The sequence below is a fragment of the Chenopodium album genome, chromosome 3 (assembly GCF_948465745.1).
Source record: "Chenopodium album chromosome 3, dcCheAlbu1.1, whole genome shotgun sequence".
Lineage (NCBI taxonomy): Eukaryota > Viridiplantae > Streptophyta > Magnoliopsida > Caryophyllales > Amaranthaceae > Chenopodium > Chenopodium album.
Genome location: NC_137836.1, coordinates 1,597,575 through 1,617,188, shown reverse-complemented (window position 1 = coordinate 1,617,188; position 19,614 = coordinate 1,597,575). Strand labels below are relative to the sequence as shown.

The 19,614-nt window shown below is 45.2% G+C and overlaps 1 protein-coding gene across 1 annotated transcript; it reads left to right on the top strand.

Moving 5' to 3' along the window:
• The first annotated feature begins 86 nt into the window (after positions 1-86).
• LOC145622075 (uncharacterized) lies at positions 87-19,239 on the top strand. Its single transcript, XM_081676384.1, has 5 exons — positions 87-1,255; positions 1,463-2,053; positions 17,508-17,620; positions 18,714-18,826; positions 19,204-19,239. Exons 1-5 carry the CDS (start codon positions 87-89, stop codon positions 19,237-19,239), a joined length of 2,022 nt encoding a protein of 673 aa, XP_081532510.1.
• The last annotated feature ends 375 nt before the right edge of the window (positions 19,240-19,614 follow it).

Below are 19,614 nucleotides of genomic sequence, written 5' to 3'. Positions count from 1 at the left end.
TGAATGGGAGTCTTACACCCTCCTTTCGACCACAATGTGGTCTTAGACAAGGTGATCCTCTGTCACCATATCTATTTGTTTTGTGTATGGAGGTGTTGTCGACCTCTCTTAGGCGGGCGGAAGAACAGGCTTTGTTTTCTGGTATTCGTGTGTCTAGGGGCGGACCTTCGATTTCCCATATGTTCTTTGCAGATGATTCGCTGTTATTTTTCCAAGTTTCGCCCCAAGCGTGTGACAATGTCATGGCCATTCTTTCGGATTTTTGCTCTGCTTCGGGTCAGATGATTAATCTTCAGAAGTCCTTTGTCAAGTTCAGCCCGAATACGCCTCAAGACTACCGTGATTTTTTAGCTCGTAGTCTTCGACTACAATCGAAGGCTTCTTTTGGTACTTATCTAGGTCTTCCTGTTGACCTTGGAAGGAGTAAAGTCGCGGAATTCAGGTTTCTAATTGACAAGGTTGCTAGCCGGTTGTCTGCTTTTGCTTCTCTTCGCTTGTCAGCAGCAGCGAAACTGGTTATCATAAATTCGGTTTTGATAGCATCGTTTAATCATATCTTGTCGGTTTTCAAGATTCCGTCTTCTGTAGCTTCTCAACTTGATAGCATGCTTGCCAACTTTTGGTGGAGATCGTCTGGTTCTCGGAAGGGTTTGGCGTTGCGCTCAGCGTCTCTTCTTCATTTACCAAAAGGTTTGGGGGGTTTTGGTGTGCGCAACATTGCTTGCTTTAATTCAGCTATCCTTGCTGGTACAGGGTGGAGGATGATTCGAAATCCTCAACTTTTGGTTTCTAGACTCATGTTTTCGAAGTACCCCTCTCTGCCAGTCAATCCGGAAGCTCGGATTTCTCGCCCCTCTTGGGGCTGTCGTGGGTTGCAGATGGCTCTTTCGGCTGTTTCTTCTGGTGTACGTTGGAAAGTGGGTAGAGGTGACAAGGTACACATAACAGCCAACAACTGGGCTCCTGGGGGTCCAGTGTTATTCAAGGATGGTTTATCTCAGTCGGATCTTCTGACTCATGTGTCTGGTATAATTGATCCGCGTTCTAACGCGTGGGACTCCTCGAGAGTCCATCGGTTTTTTGATAGTCCAACTGCCGTTAGGATCCTTAGTTTGGATCGTCCACAGGAGCTTATGGATGATTTTGTATATTGGAAATTTACCAAGGATGACTCCTTTTCTACGAAGTCTGCCTATGCTCTCTTACTTCAGCAGACTATCAGGTGTCCTCCTTTGGGGTCCTTGCCTACTCCCTGGTAGAAGAAATTTTGGGCGCTCCCCCTTCTTCCTAAATGGAAGATCTTTGGCTGGAAAATAATTCATGCTGGTATTCCGGTTGCCTCAGCTCTAGCTGTTCGCGGCGTTTCCGTGGATTCGACTTGCTGCTTTTGTCGAAGGGAGCAGGAGACGATCAACCATTTGTTTCGAGACTGTGATTTCGTTACTCCTTTATGGGTTCGCAGCTCGTTTCATTTCAATAGTCAGGGTCTTCTTCATCTTCCCTTTCTCCAATGGTTTTCTGTTATGGTCTCGTTGTTAGCGACTGCTAAGGATTGGGAGAACTTGGTGCAATTTTTCTCCCTTCTTTGGGCTATATGGTTGTCCCGTAATAATGTACGTTTTCGGCAACAAGCTGTCTCTCCCGATGATGTTTTGCTTCTTGCTTCTCAGTGGAATGTGCGGGGGAGGCAGGCTCAGGATTCTCACCTTCCTTCCTCTACTTTGGGTCCTAGCCCTAGGCCTGTTGGTTCGGGATTTGCTGCCACTCTTGCTGGGGACCCTACATCGGGGTTTGATATTTGTTTGATTTGCGATGGGTCTTGGTCATCCTCGGATAATTCGGCAGGTGCTGGTTGGGTTCTTCGTGATTGTGGTTCTCCTTCAGTCCGAGGAGGAGGGGCCCGTGCTTCTCTCTCTTCTTCAGCCTTACAGTCTGAGTTACAGGCTTGTTTTTGGGGGTTACGCAATGCATTTTCTCATGGTTTTCGTAGGATTCTTATTTACTCGGATTGTGAGCCTCTGTGTCGGATGTTAGCCCAACAACAGAAAGTAAGGTTTCTTTATACTGGTTACTTCGGGATACTCGGGTTCTTTTGTCTACCTGTGCGGCTTGTAAAATTCTTAAGGTTCCTAGGGAATGGGTGTCTCCTGCACACTGGTTGGCTAGAAAGGCTCGTGCTCGGGAGTGTCTTTTTTGGTCTTTTTAGTCTGTTGCTTATGTTTTCTTTTCTTTGTTCTCACTGTAAAAAAAAAAAAAAGAAAAAAAAAAAAAGTTGGTGGATTAAGCTTATGGTTGAGGCCCAGGAATATGTTTTATACTCTATCAGTATTTCCTGTAAACAAATCAAGGTTAACCAATTAAACCTTAGCTAGTTTCTGGTGGATTTTCTTTATTTGATTAACATCTGTTCTTATTTCGATACATTGGAAATAAACTCATTAGATTACGCATCAGAAGGGAACTCAATCAATTAATTTATGTTTGCTCGGTTTGTGTACTAGGAGAGCATGCCTAGGAGGAAATACAAGACGATCAGCCTGATCGACTTGTGATGCACATCAGGTGGCATTTTATGTGAATACTTGACACGGGTTGGGGGATATTTGTAATTATACGGGGATGGGTCTCACACGATAGTTGTATAAAGAAATTTGTTGACTAACGGTGAACTTAGTCAAACCAGTAACGTGAAGTCCTGTCGTTTTTGTAATTCACTTTCCTAATCTGAAATTCCCCCATTTGCATTTTGACCTATCTTCATCTTCTCCGACGATATCAAAATAAAAAATTTCCAATATTGATTGTACATGATCAATTAAGCTGCCGTTTCATGCATTTGGGTTCGCAGACTGGAGGAAGTTATTAATTAAATTTCGCATTCAAATTGCAATTGGGATCATAACACTTCAATATCGAATGACGAAATAATCTACCCAGGTGGAATCACTGTAAGTACAACTTTATGATTGCAATGCATTGTTGTGGTGAATAATTGTTACAATTCCGAATAGAAATACCTGGTATTACGAGATAAAGTAATCTATGTTTGCTCGATGAACCTCAGATCTGAATGAAATGGGAAATGGGATAACATTTGAAGTGAGAAGATCCCCTATTTCATCATCCAAAACTAAAATGGATCGGCCATGAGATGACAATGGCAATCACTATTCAGCTAAACAATAAAGAAAAAGTAGCCAATTTGCCGTTACTTTATGATCCTAACGACGTTAATTGCTAGATGGTGGGCCCTGTTGGAGTTTTTACAATTCTAGTAATGCAAATCGGAGATTTACCAAGTGAGTGTGCAAGGAGTTGATGATGGAGTGGTGTGTCAAGCAAGTTAGTGAGTTGCGCGAGACCGAGCTAGCAATGGAGCTAGCGAGAGAGCTATAGATGGCATGGCAAGTAGACTAAGCAAGGTCGAGCTAGCGTTAGAGCTGTAGCTCACATGGCATATGAGCTATTGCAAGTCCGAGCTATAGCTCGGATGGTAGCTCGTATGGTCGCTCTGCTTATGGCAGGTGCGAGCTATAGCTCGCGTGCTAGCTCGCTGCGCTTGTTGCTTGCGGTAGGTGCGAGCTATAGCTCGCTTGCTAGCTCACTAGGATTGTTGCTTGCGGCAGGGCCGAGCGATAGCTCGCTCATATAAGAGCGAGAGCTCGGCCGCTCGTGGGCTTATCGTGGAGGCCTTGTTTGCTTCATTCATATCCTTTCCTTGTACACATATATATACTCTCCTAAGCCCTCAAAGAGTGATATATAGTTTTGTTATCTCTGGAAACCTAAACACAAAAACAAAAACCTACCCTTGAGATCTGAACAGTTCTTGAGTAATTCCACGCTTCGGGTTCGGGTACACGAATTACGAAGGAGAGTTGCGTTAAACTTGGGGGCGTGCGTCATCAGGAAACCTGTACCGGTGGTGGCGTATTTCGCTTCTAAGGCAGTGGATTATGTTCCACGGCGCGACTGTGAGTTTGAGATCTTCGATCAAGTATTTTTTTTCCCTTTCATCTTCTCTATTTTGTCATTGGAATCAACAGGTATTTTACCAACAATTTAGAAGCGAAATAGTATTATTTTATTATACTGTTGATTCCTGAATTATTTGATTTGGGAAAAAGGATTATTCCAAAGAAGGATTAATATTAAGAAATTATATTTTGTACTTTGTGTTTAGGGTAATTTTACCCTGCCACGTGGCCCAGTAAGAGGATGACACGTGTCAGCCTCAGAATGGTCCAGAGTGGACCAATCCCTGCTTGACACGTGTCACTCCAGAAATAAAGGGAAAAAAGGCGGCCTTCAGGCCCAAATCCCGAGAACGCCGCAAAGCGCACAGCCCACCAATGATTAGGGTTCAGTGACCTAATCAGGGGCACAATTTCCAAAGACCCATTAAATAGGGAGATGTCCCTCATTTTGAGGGCACGTTTTACCATTTATTACACTTGCATTCTCTTACATCAGAGAAACACCTGAGCTTGGAATCCGAGCATATACCCACCTTAATTTCCGTTCTCTTTATTCCGTTTCAAGTTACTAACTTGACCGTCGGAGGCGGAGCTCCAACCACCCGGAGTCTCCGTTATTTTGCAGGTACAACTCAGCCGGATCAGACTTCGTGTTGTAACTCTCCCGAGGGACAAAAACACCCAAAACATTTGGCGCCGTCTGTGGGGAGAGTACCTCGAAGATGGTTCAAGAGTCTGTACCACCCCCTAACCGTCTAGACGATGACCCAGAAGTTTTTACAGACCAGGAGGATGAAGATCCTCAGGTCGAAACCTTTACAGCCGAAGACGGCTCTCTCATAATCAAGCGCATTCGGCCCAGAGAGACTCTGGAGCGGGGTGCCTCCCAGGCGGGTCCGAGCAGACCCACTGGACAGCCGGAAGGGGAAACCCAAACGGCCGCTGGATCAGCCCCTGTCACCCGAGACGAACTCATGAGATTCATGACAAGTTTCAAGGGTGAAATTAAAGAGCTGATCACCAAAAGCCGGGCTGGCCCAAGTAAAGGTCAGTCGGCGAAGAAGACTCCTCTAGAGAAGGGGAAGTCAGTCAGAAATCGGCAGCCCACTCCTCATCCAAAGGAGAAGGCAGCCGGGACCATTGATTGGTCAAAAATTCTCCTTCATGGGAAGAACACCAATAACCCTCGCCGGACTCACCAGCCGGTGAGAAGTAAAAAATCGACTCTTGATGCCCGGGAGATCATTAACCGGAAGAGAAACCAATCGCTGTCTGAGTCGGCTTCAACGTCGAACTTTCCAGACAGCTTCAACAATATTTCTACAGGGAGTGCACCCTCCTTGCATGAGAGCCAGACAGGCGGTAATACCGTCCATTCTGGCCCTCACATGATTGGAGCTGTACCGTATGTGCCTACTCAGGCTTACGGACAGTATCCTCCTCACTTCATGCAGTCGGCCTTCTTCGGAGGTCAGGCGGCTTATCCAAATGTCCAGCCATTGGACTGGCAGCTCCGTCTGCTGCGCCTGGGTGAACAGCCTTCTGCGTTCACCCAGGAGATAACCGAGGCGGCCCAGCCGGCCAAGGTTAAGAATGTGTTGGTTGGTACGTATGATGGTACCACCAACCTGGAAGACCACCTTATGGCTTACACCAACCTCATGTATCTGCAGGGGTTGGATGATGCCACTTGGTGTCGGTGCTTCCCGGCTACATTGAAGGGCATTGCCCAACAATGGTTTGGCAACTTGCCGGCCGGGTCCATCGATAGCTTCAGGAAGCTCGCCTTCCTGTTTGCTTCCAACTTCTCAATGAACATCCCTGCTAAGAAAACAAGCCTTGATTTGAGCACTGTTAAGCAGGGAGAGAGAGAAGGGTTGCGCTCATATGTCAGACGGTTCAATCTGATAAGAATTCAGATTCAAGGACTGTCTGACTAGGTAGCTTTTACAGACTTTTTCAAGGGTCTGAGAGATGGTTCGACCTTTAAGTTCGACCTAGTCAGAAAAGGGGCTTTCACCTTACAGGCGGCCCTGAGGGAGGCGGAAAGCTACATCCAAGCTATCGACCTCTGCTCGCCTGGTAACCAGTCGGACTCTAAGAAGTCCGACAAACAGAAAGACAGCCGGTCTGCTCAGCCGGCCAAAAACAAAGAAGAGAGCAAGAAAAGAAAAGAAGTCTGGGCGGTTACTGACTCTGACCAGCCGTCCCAGAAGAAAAAGAAAGAGTTTAAACCGTACATCCCCAAGTACGAGTTTAACAAAGACTGCAACTCCATCCTCATGGAGGTAAAGGACCGGCTGTCCATTGAGAAGCCGAATCCTATGAAGAGTTTTGTCCAGTCACGGAACAAAAATAAATTCTGTCAGTTTCATGAGGAGGTCGGCCATGACACCAACGACTGCTTCAGTCTTCAGCAGGCGTTGGACCGTCTGGCTGACAAAGGGTTGTTGAAGTCCTACATTTCTAAGTCCCCAGCCGGGGCAAAAAAGAAAAACAAGGGTCAGTCCTTCAAGACTACCCCCCATCCTGCTAGTATCTCGGATACCGATAAGGAGCCAGTCTACACAATAGCAGGCGGGTTCTCCTGTGGTGGCCCTACCATCCGGGGCACCAAGAGCCATCTTCGAAAGATGGACAAGGATGATGACGAGTAGGCGTCTGCAAGCACCTCCTTCCCAGACGTCCTGATTACTGAGAAGGATAGGGGCAGCGTCTGCCGTCCGCATGATGACCCGGTTGTCATTGAATGTAAGGTTGCCAACCAACTGGTTGGAAGAATCCTTATTGACACCGGCAGCTCTTCAGACATCATCAGCCTCCGGTGCTTGCAAAAGCTGAAATATAACGTCATCAGCATGCATCCGGTCACCCACCCCTTGGTTGGTTTCGGGGGTGGGATGGTCTACTCAGCCGGAAGAATTGACTTACCCATCCGGCTGGGAGAGAAGGGCCAAGGACGACATATTGTCGTCAGATTCTTGGTCGTTGAGGAGTTGACCGCCTACAACATTATCCTTGACCGGCCGACCCTCAACGTAGCCAAGGCAGTAATCATCTCATCTCTCATGCTCATCAAGTATGAGAGGGATGACGGCACTGTGGGTTCCCTGAATAGGGATCAGAAGACGGCCCGAGAGTGTTATCTCTCAGCCATCAGAGACACTGTGGCCCCAGACGGCCAGGAACCAATAGACCTTGACAATGTCAAGGATGCCGACCCTGCGCCTGTCCGACCAGCAGCCGGGAAGAAAAGAAAGGCACCTCTGCGGGTGGAGGTGAAGAAAGAGAAAAAATAGCAATCACTGACCGGTGAACGGTCAGAGGAGCTCCGCCCTCAACCGGCTGGTGAAAGTATTGATCTCGTTCTGGATGAAAGCCGTCCAGAACGTACTGTGAAGGTTGGGACGGTTGCTCATGCTACTTTGGGTGCAAGCTTGCACCTTCTGCTGAAGGAATTCAAAGACATTTTTGCCGTTGAAGTGGAAGAGATGCCAGGCGTTAGCCCGGATCTCGCTGTCCTTAAACTCGCCGTGGACCCCAAAAAGAAGCCCATCCGGCAAAAGAAAAGAAACCACGGCGAGGAAAGAAGTCAGGCGGTAGCTGCCGAAGTCAAAAAGCTGCTAGACGCCAGGTTCATCCGGCCCTGTAATTTTCCCGACTGGGTGGCCAATATGGTCCTTGTTAAGAAACCGAATGGGACCTGGCGCATGTGTGTTGATTACACAGACCTTAACAAGGCGTGTCCAAAGGACAGTTACCCGCTTCTAAAGATCGACAGTCTGGTCGACTCTACAGCCGGTCACGCCTTGATGAGCTTTATGGATGCCTACTCCGGCTTCCATCAGATACCCCTGTGGAAGAAAGATCAAGAGAAGACGACCTTCGTCACTCATAAGGGGTTATTCTGTTATACTGTGATGTCGTTTGGCTTGAAAAATGCGCCTGCCACTTTCCAACGGATGATTAATACGGTCTTCATTAATCAAATTGGGAGGAATGTGGAGGCGTACATTGATGACATGATAGTCAAATCCAAGCTACAGACGGATCACCTTGCTGATCTCCGAGAAACGTTCACCACCCTCAGGCGGCATAGGGTTATGTTAAATCCTAAGAAATGCGTCTTTGGTGTTGAGTCTGGGAAGTTTCTCGGATTCCTGATTGATCAAAGGGGGATAGAGGCTAACCCTGAAAAGATACAGGCGGTGATAGACATGAAGTCACCCCGTTCTGTCAAGGAAGTGCAGAGACTCACCGGCTGTCTGGCCGCCCTGGGGAGGTTCCTCAGCCGGTCAGGCGACAAGTGCCTCTACTTCTTCCAAGCAATAAGGAAGAAGACTAGATTTGAATGGGGGGAGGATGCTGAGGCGGCATTCCAGAGGTTGAAAGAGCATTTACATTCTCTACCTAGGTTGGTCAGTCCTTTACCTAGGGAGACGTTGTACATGTACTTAGCCGTCTCAGATCATGCCCTCAGTGCCGTTCTCCTTGCTGAGCGAGACGGCGTGCAGCTCCCGGTTTACTTCATTAGCCATGTTCTTAAAAATGCTGAACTCCGGTATTCCATGGTAGAAAAGTTTGACCTTGCTCTGTATATGGCTTTTAAAAAATTGAAGCCCTACTTTCTGGCACACCCGGTGGTGATTTACACCGACCAGCCACTCAAGCGGCCAATGTCTACCTTGGACTCATCCGGGAGAATGTTGAAATGGGCTATTGAAATGCAAAGTCTTGAAATCACTTACGAACCAAGAAAGGCAGTGAAAGGTCAGGCGTTTGCCGACTTCATTGTTGAAATGACCCGTCCGGTGGCTCCGGATAATCTTGATCAGGTTTGGAAAGTGTATGTAGACGGAAGCTCTACTAAGAACGGCTGTGGTGCAGGCGTAATTTACGAGTCTCCTGAGGGGGACAGATTTGAGTATGCACTACGCTTCAAATTTCAAGCCTCTAACAATGAGGCGGAATATGAAGCCCTGCTAGCCGGCATTTGCATGTGTAAGGCGGCAGGGGCCATGAAAATTGACGCCTAATCTGATTCTCAATTGGTTGTTAGCCAGTATGAGGGAAGCTACGAGGCTACTCATCCGGCTATGATTAAATATCTTCAGGCAGTCAAAGAAGAGACCAAGGCACTTGAGGAATTCCGTCTGAGTCAAGTGCCTAGGTCGGAAAACAACCAGGCGGATGCATTGTCAAAGCTGGCGTCTTCCGCCTGCCATGATACGCCTCGCTCAGTCTTTTGGGAAGTTCTTGAAAAGAGAAGCATCTATGAGGATCCCATTGGAATTCTGGACCGAAGCTCTACCTGGATGGATGACATCCGGGCCTACCTTTCAGACGGCACACTTCCTGATTCGCCACAGGAAGCACCCGTCCTGAAAAAGCGAGCTGCAAGCTTCGAGTTGAAAAATGGAGAACTTTTCAAGGCGGGGTTTCTGAAGCCTTGTTGAAGTGTGTCACCCCAGAAAAGGGGAAAGAAGTTCTCGAAGACTTGCACTCGGGATTCTGCGCCTCTCATATAGGCAGCAGGTCCCTAGCCGTCAGAGCCAGACGACATTATTTTTGGCCCACTCTTGAGGCAGACGCCAAGGAATTGGTGAAGAAATGTGACAAATGCCAAAAAATTTGCAAGCTTATTCACCGTCCGGCTACTGATCTGACGGCCATCCACATCCCAATTCCGTTTGCAAAATGGGGCATGGACATTCTAGGTCCTTACACGCCTGCTCCAGGCGGAAAGCGCTACATCTTGGTGGCTGTGGATTATTTCACCAAGTGGGTGGAGGCTGAGGCGGTTAAAAACATCAAGACCTCAGACGTAAATTCCTTTATTTGGAAGAACATTATCACCCGGTATGGGGTACCTATGTCTATGGTGTTTGATAATGGTCCTCAGTTTGAGACGCCTCATCTAAAAACTTGGTTGGGAGATCAGGGGATCTCAAGCTATTTTGCATCTGTTGGCCGGCCCCAAGCAAACGGCCAAGTTGAAGCCTTCAATAAACTCATCTCAGACGGCATTAAGAAGAAAATAGAAAGAGCCGGTGGCTTATGGGCAGAAGAACTAATCCATGTCCTATGGGTCATCCGGACAACAATAAAAGGGGCAACCGGTGAAACCCCATTTCTCATGGTTTACGGTGCTGAATTTGTCTTACCCATCGAACATTACGAGCCGACTCTCAGAGTCATGCTATATGATGAAGAGGCAAAATGGGAAGCAATGCGCCTGACATTGGATTCACTCCCAGAACGCAGGGGCAATGCCGCCTTGCGTCATGAGATTTACCGTCTGAGAATGACTAGAGCCTACAACAAAAAGTACACAAGCGTCCCTTGAAAGTTGACGACTTAGTGTTACGAAAAATGGAGGCAACCGGTAGGGCAAATGAGCTGGGAAAGCTAACCCCAAATTGGGAAGGCCCATACCGGATCTATGAGGAAGTGAGGGATGACAACTACCGCTTGGAAACTCCAGACGGCAGGCGTCTTCCTAGAACTTGGAATGTAGACAATCTAAAAAAGTACTACTTCTGAGAATGTAAACTTTTTGTAAACAATGAGTCAATTAATGAAGATTCAGACTTTGTTTGCAAAATTGAGCTATTGTTTGATTACCCATCCGGGTAATACCCAGACGGATTTTTCATTTACCTCACTAAGTTCAATACTTAGTAAAGGTTACCTTTGTTTGACCGCCTGGGTAATACTCGGATATTCGGATCTCTTGTTTATTTAAGTTTGATACTTTGTTTTAACTAAGTCTGATTATCCGCCTGGGTAATACTCAGACGGATTTTTCTTTTACCTAACCAAGTTTGATACCTGGTAAGATTAAATAATTGCCTGTCCGTCTGGGTAATACCCAGACAGACTCGTTCGTTTAAACAACTAAGTTCGATACTTAGTGTAAATTCAATACTTCGACTAAAAACTAAGCACAAAAACGTTTAGTGGCTATATAACCGGTCTCAAACAAGACCAGAGGCTAAAATGGTCGGATGGTTGCTCCTTTTATAAAATCGCCTGTCCCAACATGGACAAAGGCGTCCGACGACACCCCTCCGGGTGCAATCGTCGCAGAGAACAGACTATTTGTCAGTTCTACGTACCCATGCAGACGGCAAAGATTGAACGACCTAATTGGTCAACTCATAGCCGTCTGACCACAATGACCTGTGAAAAATGATCAAGTTGCCGAATACTGGATGCCATGGGGCATCAGTCGGTCACCGGCTGAAGGTCTCACTTAGGTTATCTATTCCAAAATTGCACTTCCCACCCCAATTGGGGCAAAAGAGTTGTTCAATGGCTATGAAATCTCTACCTAGACGGACAAACGCCGTCTGGGTAGTGACTGGAATGCCTGTTAGTGTACGGCTATGCACTTGGTTTGGGGAAATCACTACTGTGATTGATTGAGTTACAAACATATCATGCTCTTTGCAGCATCAGACGTTTTCAAGTCAATCAACCAACTCCACTTGAAACCAATCACACAGCCGTCCAGGGGCAAGGACAGCTAGACCATTGGTTAGTTAGGAAAAAAATCGCCGCATGCTTTTGATAAGTTAGGCAAAAATGAAAAATTAAAATTTGCACAAAATGAAAATTCAAATGCAAAATGATAAAAACCGACTCAGTCGGTGCACTTCATAAAAGTCCACCCAACCAAACGGTTGTAGTGGATCAAATGTTAACCGGACCCCGTCCGGGAGAAAGAAATTGTTAATTAACTCGGCTCCTTAGCCGATAAATACAAGGATACTCGGCACGCAGGCCGGAAAAAGCAAGTCTTGGCATACAGCCGCTGAATAAGAGAAAAAATAAAAAGCTGAGATTGGCATACTGCCGCTGAAGGGTCACTTCTGGCCTGCAGACGGTGCCCCCTGGTCCTCCTTCTCCTCGTCATCTGAGGGTATCTCCTGTGCTTCACCAGGACCAGGAAGCTCAGGCGCGGACGGCTCGTTGTTGGAGTTGACCCAGGCTTTGAAAGAGGCAGGCTCTGGCTCGCCTTGTTCTCTCAAGTACACCACGTACTCGGCATAGCTGTGCGCCAATGCCCAGATGCTATAATCCGCGTCTGGGTACAAGGCAGCCCAGGCAATCTTCATACGGGCGTCATTGTCAGCGTCACTCTCAGCAACAAGGCGGTTTTGCTTCGCCTCCAAGGTTGCTGCAAAGTTTGTCTGAGCCTGAGCAACCTCCTTCTCCAGCCTTTGAACCTTGGTCTTCAGTTTGGTGTTCTCTTCGAAAACACCTTTAAGTGTCCCAAGGTCTGTCTGGGCCTTCTTGAGCGCCTCATCAGCCTTTTTGGCGCTCTCATCCGACTTCTTCTAGGCCTCCTCCGCCGCCTTCTTAGCCGTCTCAGCATCCGTCGCCCGCTGTTTGGTCGTCTCCAGATCTGACTCCAGCTGCTGGATTCTAGACGCCTGTGTCATAATTATTGCTTTAGTTTCAAGTTCATTTACGATAGTCGAGTGTAAAGCAATATTATCAGCGTCTATGGCGGACTTCTTGGCCCTTTTTACCTCTTCCCGTTTGCGGGAATAAGGACGTTTGAGCCCGTCCACCCGCAGCATGGCCTGCAAAAAGTCAGGCGGCATAAGTATTGCAGGCGGGATAAAACACTTGGAAAAAATAAAATTGAATTGACAAGTTTCTTACCTCAGCCAGAAGGGATAGAATGCGTTCAAGATTGAACGTCTCTATCCCAGGGATATTGTCCTTATCCCTCTTCCGGACGGCTTCCAGCATGGCCTTGGCATGCTTCTGGACGTCTGGCCAGCGGGGAGATTGATCTGCACCACAATCAATACGTGATGAGTGCAAAACTAAGGCAGCACCTATTTGTTGTCGGTCGTCTGAAGATGACGTCTGTTGAGAGTAGGATTTCACCCGTAAAGGCCACCCCAACTCAAGCGGGGATTCAAAAGGGTTCTTACCTTCAGAGCCGGCCAAGCGGGAACTTCTTGCGGGCGTGGTAAACCCCGCGGCTGCTGATAAGGGGTTGACGAGATCAAGGCACAAGCTGCCGCCTATCTTCTCGTTACGCCCCGCTATCCGCATCTTTTGATGCCCGGCTAAGGCGCCAGGAGTTGACGCAGAGGTGGACTTTTTGATCTTGTTGAGAACGGCGGGGTTCTCCTCCCTAGCCCGTTTGAGTTGTTTCTCAAACGACTTTCCAACCTCTCCTCCCTGCAAAAATAACCGAAGTTAAGGTTAGCATCCGGGAAAAATGATTTTAAAGGATCAACTTATGAAAGGGTCAGGCGTTTGATACCTTGGCCTTGACCTCAGCCGCAGCTTTCTCCGCAAGATCTTTGCGGATGGTTGCAGAAGACCGCTTGGGAGTTTTCTCTGACTGCAACATGTTTAAAGCTTCTTCTGCAAAAAGAAAGAAATTGGTCAATATCATAAATCAATTTCGATAGAAAACTACTACAGACGGATATAAACTCAGGCGCATACGTTTTGTAAACATGTGCCTTAGCCCGCAAGCGGCTAGGAAACACTCATCCCTGAACCAGGCGCTCTTGGGGATCCAGTTCTTGGGGACTTTTATTGTTTCCCCGGTTGACAGAGTTGTGTCTGTGAGGCCGAAAAAGTCTGCCTCAATTATCTTGTCAAAATCTTCCTCTGGGATCCGGGGAAGAGCGCACTTCCTGCCCAACAAGTCGGGCTTCTTATTGTACAGAAGGAATTCATAATTCTCCCGTCTGGTTGGGGCTGACATCAGGTAGAACCTGTGCTTCCAGCCATCGAACTTTGAGACCTTGTCCAAGGTCATCATATACTGAGGCTGCGTGGTTAGAGTGTACCACGCCCTCCAGCCGCCTGGGCTTCTGCTAAGATAGTGCATACTAGCAAAAGCCTCCCATCCGGGGTTAAGCCCCTGGAACTCGCAGGCGGCAACATACCCCAGAATGTTTGTCCAAGAGTTGGGGGTAAGTTGCCAGACTCCAAGGTCGTAGCCTCTTAAAATTGCATTCACCGCCTGGTGAAGGGGAAAGCGAAGGCCAGCTTTGAATGCCGCCTCATAACAGCCGAAATAGCTGTTGGCGTTCTGTTGATCGTTCCCCCAGGCGATGGTGCCATTCTCAGGCGGCACCCTGATTCTATACCCGTCTCCTAGCGGGTGTAGTTGGGTAAAATTCTTTAAGTTCTCCTCCATTTGGATCCGGTCCTTGGAGGAGACGTGGATGCTGAAGGGATCATCCTTCTCGTTCCACTTCTTCCTTTCTTCCTCCTCGCTATCCGGAAGCGGGGGTAAATCGTCACTACTCTCAGAGGTAGAGGCGGAGCTGTCGCTCTCCGTCTCCTCCTCACTTTGACCCAAGGGGGCAGAGACGGCCTCGTCGCCGCCTTGGTCGCACTCTTCCAAAAAAGAGTCAGCAGGGGTTGAAGGGGCGCACGGAGGGGATCTCTCCAGAGCCGTCTGGTCACCCTGACCGGACGTTTCTCTCTCAGGCGTTTGGCCGCCTGAGCCTTCGCTCTTGTAATTTGGGTCAGTTGCCGTCTACATTGTCCGAGCCATGGTGTCCTGCATAGACACATAACTGGTCGGAATCCAAGGCAAAGGGTGTTCCCAACACCCCGAGACGGCACTCCCAGTCCTAGACTCAGCCGTCCCTGGTGACCGGCTGGACTCTAACCTAGGCTGTGTCGTGTGTGTTGGTGATGCATCCATTTATTGCAAGAAATACGTACAAGCGATGAAAAAAGAAAAAGAGCTGAGAGAGACAGAGACGGTACCTTTGGATTTGATATCTGAAGGTAGGCGGGTCCGGCTGGGTCGTTGAAGAACAAACTTTCTTACTCGCGTCTGACTCAAACGGATGACTTCTGCTCTCTCAAAGTTTTTCTCTCTAGAAAATTTTTGTAAACGTACAAAATTATGAGGGTAAAACGGCTATATATAGAGGGTAAATATGAGGGCATCTCCGTAATTTACTCGAAAGGTGAACGGTTACTTCTTTACGGTAAAATTACCGCCAACAAGAGCGTGACATGTGTCACAGATGCCACGTGGCGTGCCACGTCACATCTGTGAGGGGCAAATGTTTAGGGTAATTTTACCCTGCCACGTGGCCCAATCAGAGGATGACACGTGTCAGCCTCAGAATGGTCCAGAGTGGACCAATCCCTGCTTGACACGTGTCACTCCAGAAATAAAGGGAAAAAGGCGGCCTTCAGGCCCAAATCCCGAGAACGCCGCAAAGCGCACAGCCCACCAATGATTAGGGTTCAGTGACCTAATCAAGGGCACAATTTCCAAAGACCCTATAAATAGGGAGATGTCCCTCATTTTGAGGGCACGTTTTACCATTTATTACACTTGCATTCTCTTACATCAGAGAAACACCTAAGCTTGGAATCCGAGCAGATACCCACCTTAATTTCCGTTCTCTTTATTCCGTTTCAAGTTACTAACTTGACCGTCGGAGGCGGAGCTCCAACCACCCGGAGTCTCTGTTATTTTGCAGGTACAGCTCAGCCGGATCAGACTTCGTGTTGTAACTCTCCTGAGGGACAAAAACACCCAAAACACTTTGGAGATTTATTGGGTTCTGTATATTTGATGGAATAATGTTGAATAAATCGATCAATAATCTTTTTCGGAAATCAAGATCGGTCATGCTGTGATCCCTTTATTTTTATTTTGAGGGTTTGATTGTTAGAGCCTTTGTGAGTTTCTTGCACGATCGAATTCGATTTTTCCATATGTGTTGGACTTTATTAATTGGATTGAAGTCGGTGACTTTAATTTGGTTTTGTGAGTATTCCACTTGCTGGAAACTAATATTGCAAGCATTCAACTCCTATGATCACATCTAGTGGAATTTCATAGTGAAATCCTACATCAATATTGGGGAACTTTATTGTGTATAAAGGCTTGCTGCAATTTTTTGAGTAATGCAATTATATTAACGGTCATGGAGTGCGATCAACTGGGTTCTTATTGTTTGACGATGGGCGTCAAAATTGTACTCCAAGATTGACGAGTGATCCGTATTGTGTGTTGGAGGTTCCTTTGTCAAGTCGGATATTCTACAAGTTGGTGTGAAATTTATTATAGATAACAACCAATGCAAGGCAAAGGAAGTTATTTTATGGAGATCAATAGTGCCTTTTAGCTTAAAGTCCCTAAAAAGTAGTCAGTGATGATCAAGCCGAGGAAATCACGTTGATTATTGACATATGTTGCCAATCTTGACCAAAATATTTGCACGATTCCAGATAAGTCCCTTCTCAATTTATTTAAGTTATTTCTAACTCTACTTTATATAATATGTTTATTATATGAGTCCCAAGTATGCATAATTTATACTTATGAAGTATTGCTTTGCAATGTGGGGGTAAGTTGAGTTAGATTTTTGACTAACTAGTAAGTTAGTTGTACTCTTGTTGATGAGTGGTATTGAGGAGGAAGGTCTCCGTAAGAGACGTTTATATGTGGCTATTTATTTGTTGGTTGGCAAGTAATTTATTTCTGCTAATGTATGTTTCGTCCAATGGTAATTTATTTATGTTCATGGACTTTAATGTGATTTGTCCTAGTAGATTAGGGATGATATATATACGTGTTCTATCTTATGATAGTGTTTTTATTGTTATTTTTCCTAATTATGGACAATGTTTTGTTGAGCACGGAGTATGTGATAAGCTTGTAAGTGTCCCTTTTTATAGATTAAAAAGGGATTTAGAATTATTGTTTCTTTAATTCTTGTGATCTTAATCAGCTTTGTTCACGAACTTGAAATGTGTGTAATTGGCTAGAGGTGTAGCAATTATTTTTTTTGTTGATGGTCTAGATGAGACCGGGTTGATTTTCGTGCTTATTAGCAGAATAAAAAGGCTTGACTTAACAAAGCTAGAATGGTCGTGCAAGTTTGAAGTGTAGTGCCCCACATGAGGTAAGGATGAGGATTAACATTCCATATGTCTTTAAAAAAAAAAAAAAACTATTAATATTCTGTGAATGTTAGTATTGTGGGGGTTGCAGATGTGTATCAGTTGTTTACTTGTTTAGTAAGTATTTCACCCAAGAATTTGGTTGATACTCCCTAATTTATTTGTTACCTGATTCATGATTATTTTCAAGTGGTATCTGTGATGTGGGGGTTTCCAATAATGAAGAATTGATTTCTATATTTATGTTTCACGTAAAGCATGAAGGCTTGTGGGACTGTGGTGATATGTATACTGAATATCTGCTACGTTTATCATGCATGACCTGGATATGCTAAATCCTGTGAAATGTCTCAAGTATATGATTTCCTATGACATAGCATGTTAGTTTTGCACGTTCATAGAATTTGTTCCTGTTTCCTAAGCTTTATTCTGAAATTGATGAGTTCATCAGCTAAGGTGTATTTGATTAAAGCTTGAACTAGTTGTGTATTATCTTGATTTTACTTTCTTGATCGAAAGTTGTATGTAGATGGTTTGTTGTGTGGTATGTATTCAAGTAGTGGTGGATGAAAAAATCCTGAACCATATGGATAAACCTTGATTAACTAGTTGTGGAAAGAAGCATGTTAATGCGAGTGTGCGCTCCTTTGAGTCTGATATGTTTGAGAAGAGTATATCTTGCCTTGCTATTAAAAATCCATCTGTTGTAAGTAACTTTCAAGGTGAGTTGAAAGAAGGTTGATTGGAAATGAGCTGAAGGTGAGATATTGTGATGTCAGGATTTATTCTGTAAGTTTGGTGCTGACCCACTTTTTTTACTCACCTGGTTTGTTCTAAGTTTGTCTGTTTTGCAGTATGGTTGCTTAAGCTTCCTAGCATGTTTGATTGTAAATCAAGGGTGTGTATTTAAAACGCATGCACAGATGACAACTTAGAAGATGAGGTATTTTTGCTCATGAGGTTATATCCTTTGTGATATGTATGGTGAGTGGGGGTTAGATTTGAGTACCCTAACTTGTTATGTTAAGTTTTTCCTTGGCATGTGTGTTGAACTTCTTGATGTATGTGTGATGTTACTATGGTTCGCATTGATAGAGTTCATATGCTATAATGATCATAAGTTGTTAACTTCACATGCATGTTGTTTATTGAGATAAAGATGTATATGTGTCTCTAAACTAAGAAACAAGTACAAGATAATGAGATAAGCAAAATAGTTTTAGGCAGTATGCCAATGAACTAATGAAGGTACGCATCAATCTCATTATTGTGATGTAGAGAAAATGGTTTGGTAAATTATATTTATCATGCTTGAGCCAGAGTTATTTTTATAATTTGGCCTTGATGTTTGATTCAAATGTGCTAATGTTTCGCAATCTAAATGATGAAAAACTATTCTTGACGTGTAGTGGTTTTGTTGTGAATTATATTGTTCATTCTGTTTGTCAAGAGAGAATTACTCAATTATTGTTTGAGTTTCATATAGTACAGGGATGAAGGTTAAAGTGAGAAAGTTTCTCAAGTACCTATCCAGTAAATTCTAAGAGACAATGATTGAATGAACAACGATGATTAGTTGAACCTCTTCAGTGTATGGTTTTTACATGATGAAGGGTGGTGCTCTATTTCGAGTGCGCTGCAAAACAAATTGTTGTACACTATCCATTATGAAGCAAAGGTTCATTAGATTGGATGACGTGGTCAAGATGATGATTGTTGAAAAAATTAATCTCTAGAATTTTTTTCCATTGTGGGGGTAAATTAATCCTCATGTTCTCTACATTATTTTTCACAATTGTCTATGTATGTTGTCAGGAACTACAGATGTAGTGACAAATTTAGACAAATCTTGTGGAGGTGATACTCATGTTAGAGTACGTGAAAGCAAAAAAGAATCAAGCAGGTCCTTATACAAGGATGAAGCACAGGTAAGTGCTTGATTGTCTAAGAGAATATATTTAAGATCCTGTGGGGTATTTCAAATTATTCTAGTGACGAAGTTTAAAAATTGAGTCTACGTCCTGAAGTGATCTGGTTTGATAACCCTCTAATTTATATGGTTATGAGATGCTTTGGTAGACTTGTTGCTTGACGTTTGCAGGTTGAGCTTTAAGTGTTCTTAATATGTCCATAACCCAGGTTGGGTGGTCAATTGAGACAGCTTACATGGACACACCAAAATGTTTTAATTTCTTGAACTCTTGTTCTGAATGGGTCTGGAGCCTTGTTTTGGTTGACTCATTGCTGGATTTACACCATATATGTTTATTGAATCTATAACTCCTTTTTGCGGTTTGTTGACCAGGTAGATAGATTCAGTAAGGTTGAGCGTGGCTCTTAATGTCATTTGTCCAGTTATTCTTTGAGCAGGGATTGATAATGGTTCTTAAGTGAATTTAAGGCCGTTAGCCCAGTGGCTCTTAGAGTAGGATTGAAAATGACACCGAAGGTGGAAGGTTGAGCATTGCTTGCTCTTAATACTACTAGCCCAGTTACTACTCGAGTAGGGAACGATAGTGGTACCGAATTACTGAGGTTGGGAGTATCCCTTAATGCATCTAGCCTAAGAGCTCATTGAGCAGTGGATTGATAGATGCACCGTCGAGTTGATAGGGTTGAACTTTACGTTCTTAATGTTCTTATTCCATTGCATAGATAATCTTGGGTTTGCAAGGTGCTTGAATGTGTTTTAAGCCTGCAGGGAAAGACCCTAGAT

Excerpts from the sequence above, each read along its gene's own strand:
- LOC145622075 (XM_081676384.1), top strand. The coding sequence starts at position 87 with ATGGAGGTGTTGTCGACCTCTCTTAGGCGGGCGGAAGAACAGGCTTTG. Across the intron at positions 2,054-17,507 it reads GCCCAACAACAGAAAGTAAG|TTGTGGAAAGAAGCATGTTA; the intron begins GTTTCTTTATAC and ends TTGATTAACTAG. Across the intron at positions 17,621-18,713 it reads TGTTGTAAGTAACTTTCAAG|GAACTACAGATGTAGTGACA; the intron begins GTGAGTTGAAAG and ends GTATGTTGTCAG.